Raw genomic sequence first — 8,989 nt, forward strand, 5'->3', positions numbered from 1 at the left:
CTCATCTACTTCATCTTAGATCATTTCATGTCATGTCCCAGCCTGGGTACATGTGTGTTTGGTTTGTGGTCACCAAGCCCAACAAGTGGGTTTCCTCCAGGTACTCTGGTTTCCCCCACAACACAAAACCACACTCTCCCGTAAAATTGTGCCAACAAGAGTGATTAATATATAGTAATAACTTGTTTCACATTAATAAATATGTTTAAACTAAACTAAGAAAACTAGTTAAATTGGGTCAGATTCCTTAAAGCTGCACTCTCACTGATTGAACGTTTTGACAACTTTTCTTTGTTGTCTTCGAACGAGCCAATTTTTGTGAAAATCCATTGAAACCTGAGTGATATAATACTGACGACAAAAAATCAGATCACAGATTTTTATATTTAAGTTAAAAAATTAATGTTTTATGCCTTTTTCTTAAACCGTTAGCAATGATGACAAAAACATTCTTACATTAACCATAAAACATTAATTTTCGAATCGAAATATGAAAATCTACAATCTGATTTTTAGTCAGCAATCTTATATCATTGGTTTGCAGATATTTACGCAAAAACTTGCTCTTTCCAAGACAAAAAATAAAAAAGTTGTTAAAATGGTAAATCTGAGAGAGTGCAGCTTTAAATCACATTGCACATACCTCTGTCATGCACCATCCTGGAGATGTTCTGCGACACGGCCTGCATGTTGCTAGCAAAGAGAACAGGAGTCAGGCCAAGATTCTAAAACTTTCCCATCATGCACATCTAGAAAAATAAGTATTTTGAAGTTAACTGCTGCAACTTTAGATATGTAAGAGTATCAAAGTATATTTAAGACTTATTCAAAATGTTAAAACTTTTTTGATGAATATTTTAGAAAAATAATAATGTTTTTTAAAAAAAAGGCAAAAAAGGTTTTCTTAACGACCGCTCCTATATTTTCCACCCAAAATCGGAAAGAATACCAAAAAACGCATTTGTTAATTTATTAGTAAAGATGCAGATAATGTGAACATTTGATACCAAACAACTTAAATGCATGTTATTATATCAATTTATATGTCTTTGCCAGCTTCCAGAACTATTCAACTAAATACATTTATTTCTTTTAAAACATTTCATTCTGGAACCTCTCCAATTTAAGGAACCCTGAATATATCTGAGATTTTTTCGATAACTCAGAAAGGCCTGGTCATCATAACTGGCAGATTTATAAAATATTACAAATTTTAAGACAGGTTATATCTTAAGTTTCTATACTTAACGTCATTTTAGGAAATATTGTGAAAGTTTCATGAAATTAATTAAATTAAATATTTTCTTGCTGGGTCAATTTTATTTACCACAAATTGAAATGAAAAAAGGAGAACAAATTGCTTAGACCTTAAAGGAACAAAAACATTTGGGGTTTTAAGTGTGTGTTTTTATATATGTAGTTTAGAACTTTTAAAGCTTTATACAGAATCTAATACTTTAACACCATTTTCCAATGATGACAAAAACGTTCTTACATTAAGCAGGGATGTGATTGACCTGGCAGCTGGAGGGCTGAAACATTTTCGGCCTTGGGTTTATGGGGCGCTCTTGGGGTCAAAAGCGCACTGCTGTAGAAGAAAAAATGGCTTTTTAGAAGCTCTTTTGAGGGCTCTCCTGACTTTAAATATGAAGCAAACTTGAATATTAACTTAAACAACTGAAAGCAACCAAATAAATTTTTTCAGGTAAAAAAAGAATATATATATATATATATTTTTTTCTTTTGGAGGGGGGGTCTCTAGGGGCCATTAGATCCGCAGAATTCCGCGAATCCACGGACAAATCACATCCCTGATTAAGGCTGATAAAAAAGGCCTACCTACCCTACATGTTTTTGAAAAGGATGTAACCGGTAAACCCTAACCAAACCATTTTTTGGCCTTATAAAAAGTTTTCTATTAAAGATGTACTCTTACTCCCAAATAAAATATACCATAATTAATGTAATTGTTTTAATGTATACCAAAAAGGATGAATTAATTTCAAAAACAATGCTTCTTATGAAAGATACCGATTTTAATTTCAAAGATAGGTGCAGAAAACAAGGTAATTCTACATTATGAGACGAGAGTAGATCGCAGAAAATCTTTAAGCATTCACAAATCATTTCATATTCTTGCGTTTTCAGCTATTTGATACATGGTTACAATCTTGCTATCAGTAATTAATATTTTCCATAAATGCATTATTTAGAAAGTAGTTAAAGGTTTATCACTCAAATTTATGTTTGTCATACAAGTGTATATATTGATTTTGAATAAGAGTGTCACTTTAAGTATTTAAATAGAAATTATATTGGAAAGAAGGTTCTCTGCTCCTGTATTTAGTTGAAATAAATTGTTGTTGTTTTAATTCTCCTGCCTGCTCCAATATCTTTCTGCAAAAATCTGATGATGAAAAAAAAAGATATGATATCGCCTAAAGGCTAAATGTTGAAAAAGGGCCATTTTTTCCAACTTAAATCTACAATGTACTGTAGAATTTAGAGGAACTGTTCCTCAGTGTCACTCTGATTTTAATGAGCTGACTATTTTACCATGTAAGGAGAAACTATAAACTTGTTGACACCTTTCAGGCAAGCATATCTATAGTGTTAACTGATAATGACTTTAATTACTCTACAATTTTGTTAGGTAAACAAACTAGTTATCAACAAGTGCAAAGACAGTGACAGATGTCAACATCTGAGACTGTAGACAAATTGACTATAACCTGAGGCTGATTACAAACTTGATTACATTGTTTTCAAAGATTTTCATGTTTAAACTTCAACCTTTTTTATATTAATGAAGTTTTACTATACTTATAATTACATTAATTGGATTTGGAACAGTCTATGGCTTACTGAAACAGCTTCACGAATCATTTGAAAAACAAAACGTAAGTTAAATAATTTCAGACCGTTTTTTAATGTAATTCGAGTCAATTTTATTATCTGCCTGCTAAAAAATATCATGAAACAGATACACTATTGAATTAATGTGTTTATAATGTAGTTGAAATATAGTTTTTATATACAACTGATAAATCAACATTTATTTAAGTTAGATTTTTTATTTATTCACTGATACTTATCTACCATTGCATGCTGTTAAGCACTTATCGTACCTGATGTAATGAACATTTGGTTTGTTACCTGATGTTTGTTTCAACAGACACCACACATTTGAGCAAAAAATCAATTTTACTTTCGTTGTGACTTAAGAATGGTTCGATAGAATATGAGTACTAATCTAATAGACTGGTTTGAGCTATCTGAGTCTTGTAGGCGCTTACATTTAACACATTATATAGAAAATCAAGCGCTTAAACAATTAAACATATCAAGAACCAGTCCATTTGTATTTGGCTTACTTAAACTTCCGGCGAATCTTTGATTATTTTGTTTGTTTTTTTTACACAAATTAGTATATCAGACATTGTATATTTACAGATTTTGCGTTAAAGAAATAATCATGGACTTCATACCTTTTAACCAAAATACGAACCTAAAGCAAAGTGATGGGTCTGGTAGGAAAAATTCGCCAAATCAGAATATGAAAGCCCAGTCTTTCGGAGGGTCAGCAAACAAAATGCCGTCGTTTGGTAGCCCTGCACTTCCATTTGGCAGCCCGGCTATGAATAACTCAGGAAACGCATATAACAGAACACCTAGTCCAAGGCATCAGTCACCTTATTCACCGAGAGGGTATAATAATGGACATAGTGGACGTGGCTATAATCATCAGGGTTATAACAGTAGAAATTCAGGACATTTTCAACATAATTCAATGAGTCCAAGACATCAGTTTAGTCCCAGTCACGGTCCACCCATGAAATACTCCCCATACAGTCCAGTGGAATACCAAAGGCAGATGTCAGAACCTGCCAATTTCAAGACTCCTCAAAGCTTTGGTCGAGGCAATGGCAGAAAGTCGTTCACAAAAACATTTGAAAAGGTATAAATTGGATCCAAAGTATTTAACATGATTATATCAATATTTGCAAAACAAGTTTAGTAAAATATTTTTTTAAGTTAGAATGCAAAAGGTGTTCAAAGTCTTTCATGATATATAAGCATTTGAATTCAATTGGAGGCAAATATGATCACAAACCCAACTGACATCAATTAATTCTAGCCGAGAATCGAACCATATCTCATTGTAAAAGAAACAGCAAATGTTGATAGTTGTATATAGTATTGCCATAGCAAGATGTCGTAACAACATACAAGATTTTGAAAACATTCCTAAAACTTTATATTTTATACATGTATGTGAGTTCAATAACTTTGTCTAGTGCTAAAATCTTTTTATATAAATACAGTCTTGTATTTCAATTTGATGTTTGAGGCTTCTGAATTATTTTTTTTATATTCTTAGTAATCTAACATGTTATTTTCAATCATAAATGTCAAGAAAAATGCATAACAATTGATTACATATTTTTTCACAGACACCAAGATTTAATTGTAATCCCGGCGGAAGTAATAGTATTGAGGATTATTACAATTCAAGTATGGTTGAGGATCCATGGCATAATCTTAATCCAGTCTTAGTTCAGACATAGAACCACATTGATCGGACGCAAGGATTTTTACTGGAATTTTAACCGATTGGATTTTATATCATGGAGACATCTTTGGGATGATAAGATTTGCTGAATTGTGGAAAGAAAAATATGTGTGTGGTTTTGTGGCTGTTATAACAGCATAATTCATTATATATGCAGAAAAGAATGTTACAAACCTTGTAAGGATCTGATCTCACTAAATAGGTTGATATGCTGTAATGCATGTATGTAAACTATATGTAATGAAGAGTTATAACTTACAGTACCATACATGGCATGAAACTGTTGAAGTGAGTTTATTAGGAAACTGCAGCAGTAAAAGTATGTTTCTAATCTGTATATATTAAAATATAAACCGCCATCTCATAAAGAAAATAGAAAAGGCAGCGATCACTTCATCATGATTAGGGCAGGGACAAATTGAAACATTCATTACATCTCTCATAAATTTGCGTTATTTTATATTTTACATTTTATGCTGATTAAATTTGAAGTGGATGAATTATTGTAAATACCTTGAATTTTATTACCACTTTGCTTTTATGTATGAACATATTTATATATATATTCATCTGTATCACCTTGAGTTCTCCTACTTGCATTAATTACAGGATTCATTACAATACAATGTTAGTTACTAATTGTTATCATCTATGACATTTTGGTAATAAATAAGCCTTTGTTATGATTTATAAATAAAATTTGAAACACCTAGTAAATCTTCATACTGCTACCTAAATTTAACCGTCAATACAAGAATTATATCTTGTTATATCTTATAATAATTTTGTTTAAAATTTGGACCCAACGGGCATTCACTATAATTATTTATTAGTCTTATTGATCAGGGTTTGATCTTAAGATTTCTGGAAGGGTGCTGCACCATGTGTCTTTAGCTCGACTATTCGAAGAATAAGGAGAGCTATACTACAGTCAGTACTCACCCTGGCATCGGCGTCACACCTTGGTAAAGGTTTTGCGTGCAAGCACACAAAGGTTAATTTCTCAGCAACTACTTGATGTATTGCATTGAGACTTCATACATTATGGTACTCAACCATCCAACCTACTTAATTTACCAAGTTAGATAGCTCTAGTTTGCATTTAATGCAAATAATTGCCCTTTATTATTCGACTTAGAAATTCTGGTTAAGGTTTTGCATGCAAGCACACATAGGTTAATATCTCAGCAACTACGTGAGGTATTGCATTGAGACTTTATACAATGGTACTCAACCATCCAACCTACTTAATAAACCAAGTGAGATAACTCTTGTTTGCATTTAATACAAATAATTGCCCTTTATTATTCGACTTAGAAATTCTGGTTAAGAATTTGCGTGCAAGCACACATAGGTTACCGGTAATATATCGGCAACTACTTGATGTATTGCATTGAGACTTCATACAATTGTACTTAACCATACAACCTACTTAATTTACCAACTTAGATAGCTCTAGTTTGCATTTAATACAAATAATTTCCCATTATTATTCGACTTAGAAAGTCTGGTTAAGGTTAATATCTCAGCAACTACTTCATGTATTGCATTGAGAGTTTATACAATGGTACTCAACCGTCCAGTCTACTTAAATAACCAAGTAAGATAACTCTAGTTTGCCTTAATTTCAAATAATGGCCCTTTTTATTTGACATAGAAATTCTGGTTAAGGTTTTGCATGTAACCACTTTCAAGTCAATACCTCAGTGAATACATCATCTATTGCATTGAAACTTTATACACAGGCTCCCAGCCATTCAACCTTCTTAATAAATTAAATTAGATAACTCTATCTTGCATATAATATAAATTTTGCCCCTTTATTATTCGACTTCGCAATCATGGTTAAGGGTTTGCATGTAAGCACATGTAAGTCAATAACTCAGTATACAACTTGATGTATATTGCATTGAGACTTAACACAACGATACCCAACGTTCAAGCATACCACATTTTAAGTCAATATCTCAGCAAATACTTTGTGTATTTCCAACTATCCAACAGACTGAACTAATCAAGTAAGATAACTCTATTTTGCATATAATGTAAATTATGGGTCTTTGTGACTTTCTCACACTGAAAAGCGACAGAATAGTTGAGCGCGCTGTCGCTGTGACAGCTCTTGTTAAACATGTACCATACTTTATCTTAGAGCAGGTACTGAAAAATGTCTAGCCTAGGGTTAAATTATGAAGCTTAGTACTGATTTCTTAAGTTTCACAGATATTTTGGGAAAAAGACAAAAAAACATCATTGATCGCATGATAATATATATACCGGTACTAGAGTTTGCGAAATCCGTCTGGCCCTCCATCCAAGCCTGGTAAAATTTGAGAAGGATTCGTAAAATGTGTGCAAAACTTAAAATAGACAAAGTACTAAAATGATTGGAAATGTATTTGTACTTATAATCAGTCGCCGGTATACTATTAAACATGACTGTACTGATTATTAAACTGATAGTGAGAAAACTGCTCAACACCCTGCCAAAAGTATGCAATACACATATTAGGATTATAAATATACAATTTTGTTACAGCTTTATTTTCCAGTCAACTTTACATGTACACTTCATGAAACTACCATAAGACCATAATGGGGCTTGCAACCATGCATATTCAGTGGTCAAAAACTCACCAGGATTTTGTGAATACATCTTATAAATTTTGCAAAAACATATTTTGCAATATGATGTGTTTTAAATTGAGGTAAATTTATTGATCAATTGATAAATTTTGAAATTGGTTTTTGGAATAAAATATTTTTAATAATATTTTTATCTTACAATGCTTACTATTTTAGCGACGCCATAATTATAACTATATAAATTTCAATAATTCAAAACATTTGCATAAATTTATTTTGGGAAAAATCATGTTTCAAACGTTAACATATACTGCAGTATGATTTTTAATGGCATACTCTTGTGCTAAGGAAAAGAAAGTAAGATTAAAAAACGATGGCAAACGAGAAACAATAGATTTTCAAGAGTTATCTTTTTCTGCATTCATTTTATCGAAATGTTTAATATAAGATTTTGTTCATGAACATTTACAAAGCATAGTCATTGACAGTGTTTGTTTTCATTTCAGAGAAAGGCAGATGTTAAAACACTCTGGCCCATGACACCTGGATGAAGGGAATGGACATACTCATCTGTAGCTTTAGATCTTTTTCTTATGGTGTACAGACAGTGTTGTGGTAGTTTTGAGAATCAGTCCTAATTTTGCTATCCATTGAAAACCGATCAATGATTGATTTATAATCGATTGTTTCCATTCTTGTACAAACACTTCACTCTGTTTTGGCTTCACTTTGTTGTGGCTTTATTATTATGGCCCCTTCAAAGAAGTGAGGGTATATATTGCTTGTCACATTATGACCCCCGGTCGATAGAACAAACGTTGTTCGATTGATAACTAGTGTATGATTGGTTTTACGGACATCAAACTTGGCAGGGAGGTTGGTCAGGGCCAGCCAACGTCCCCAATTTATGTTGAGATCAGTAGGTCAAAGGTCACTGTCGTGGTGACTTGCTAAAAAAATGCTTGTCCGATTGATAAAATATGCTTGGCCCTACGGTCCTCGGCAGGGAGGTTGGTCATGACTAGCCGATGACCCATTTTGATGTTGAAGCCAGAAGGTAAAAGTTTTCGGTCCTGATGGCTTTGAACCCCAAAAGTATGCGATTAGTGACTAGAGTATGCTTGGTTCTGTGGTCCTTAAATTTAAAAGGGTGGTTGGTCATGACCAGCAGATGACCCCTCTTGATTTTAAGGTCAGTAGATCGAAGGCCATGGTCTCTGTGATCTCGGTCACAAAAAGCTCGTCCGATTTATAACTGGTGAATGCTTCTACGTACTGTCCTAAAAATGGTAGAGAGGTTAAACATGACCAGCAGATGACCCTTATTGATTTCAAGGGCCGAAGGTCACGGTCACGAAGATCTTGAACACCAAAATGAAAGCTACAGTTGGTTTTAAGGTACCTATAGGTTTGTAACTGTAAATGTAACAGTGGAGCGTGGTATTATGATAACATGTCGATATACACCATGCGCATATACACGCTTCATTACCAGTGGATTGTCAAATATCAACTCTATCGTGGAGGACATTTTTTCTGGTTAAAAATAGCGGTGGAACCCACTTGTATACGGTCGTGCATCTTGGCAATTATTTCTGTTTGTTGAGCCACCTTTACTGCGGTGAAATGATTATTTAAATTACTTTGTGTATTAATATGCATGGTTAAAATTAATTATATTTATTACTAATATAAAATAACAAATAAATGTATAGACTAGTCTTTTATAAGCTTACATTTGCAGCTTCTGTACTATGTTTAACATGAAGGATGTCCTGCATATTTGTTTTGTGTATTGTTTGAAAATACGTTTGGGTCAATCAACCAACC

At 32.8% G+C, this 8,989-nt stretch overlaps 2 protein-coding genes across 9 annotated transcripts in view; one reads left to right on the forward strand and one right to left on the reverse strand.

Moving 5' to 3' along the window:
* Positions 1 to 3,224, reverse strand: part of LOC128240686 (GATOR complex protein WDR24-like) — a 47,341-nt gene extending 44,117 nt beyond the window's left edge. For 2 of the 7 annotated variants that reach the window (XM_052957464.1, XM_052957408.1), the window contains exons 1-2: positions 3,129 to 3,224; positions 644 to 749 (exon numbers count right to left, since the gene is read on the reverse strand). In XM_052957464.1, the coding sequence (XP_052813424.1) occupies positions 644 to 689 (46 nt within the window). In that variant the 5' untranslated portion in view covers positions 690 to 749; positions 3,129 to 3,224. Of the gene's footprint in view, positions 1 to 643; positions 750 to 1,495; positions 1,589 to 3,128 lie in introns of all 7 variants that reach the window. The other 5 variants (XM_052957434.1, XM_052957426.1, XM_052957416.1 and 2 more) reach the window with 5 other exon arrangements.
* Positions 3,225 to 3,379: 155 nt separating this feature from the next.
* Positions 3,380 to 8,989, forward strand: LOC128239040 (uncharacterized). Of its 2 annotated transcripts, none has more exons than XM_052955596.1 (2): positions 3,380 to 3,958; positions 7,666 to 8,989. In XM_052955596.1, exons 1-2 carry the CDS (start codon positions 3,476 to 3,478, stop codon positions 7,708 to 7,710), a joined length of 528 nt encoding a protein of 175 aa, XP_052811556.1. In that variant the 5' UTR covers positions 3,380 to 3,475; the 3' UTR covers positions 7,711 to 8,989. The 2 variants fall into 2 exon arrangements, with proteins under 2 accessions (XP_052811556.1, XP_052811472.1); XM_052955512.1 differs by lacking the exon at positions 7,666 to 8,989 and adding an exon at positions 4,455 to 7,460.

Source organism: Mya arenaria, chromosome 1 (assembly GCF_026914265.1).
Source record: "Mya arenaria isolate MELC-2E11 chromosome 1, ASM2691426v1".
Classification (NCBI taxonomy): domain Eukaryota; kingdom Metazoa; phylum Mollusca; class Bivalvia; order Myida; family Myidae; genus Mya; species Mya arenaria.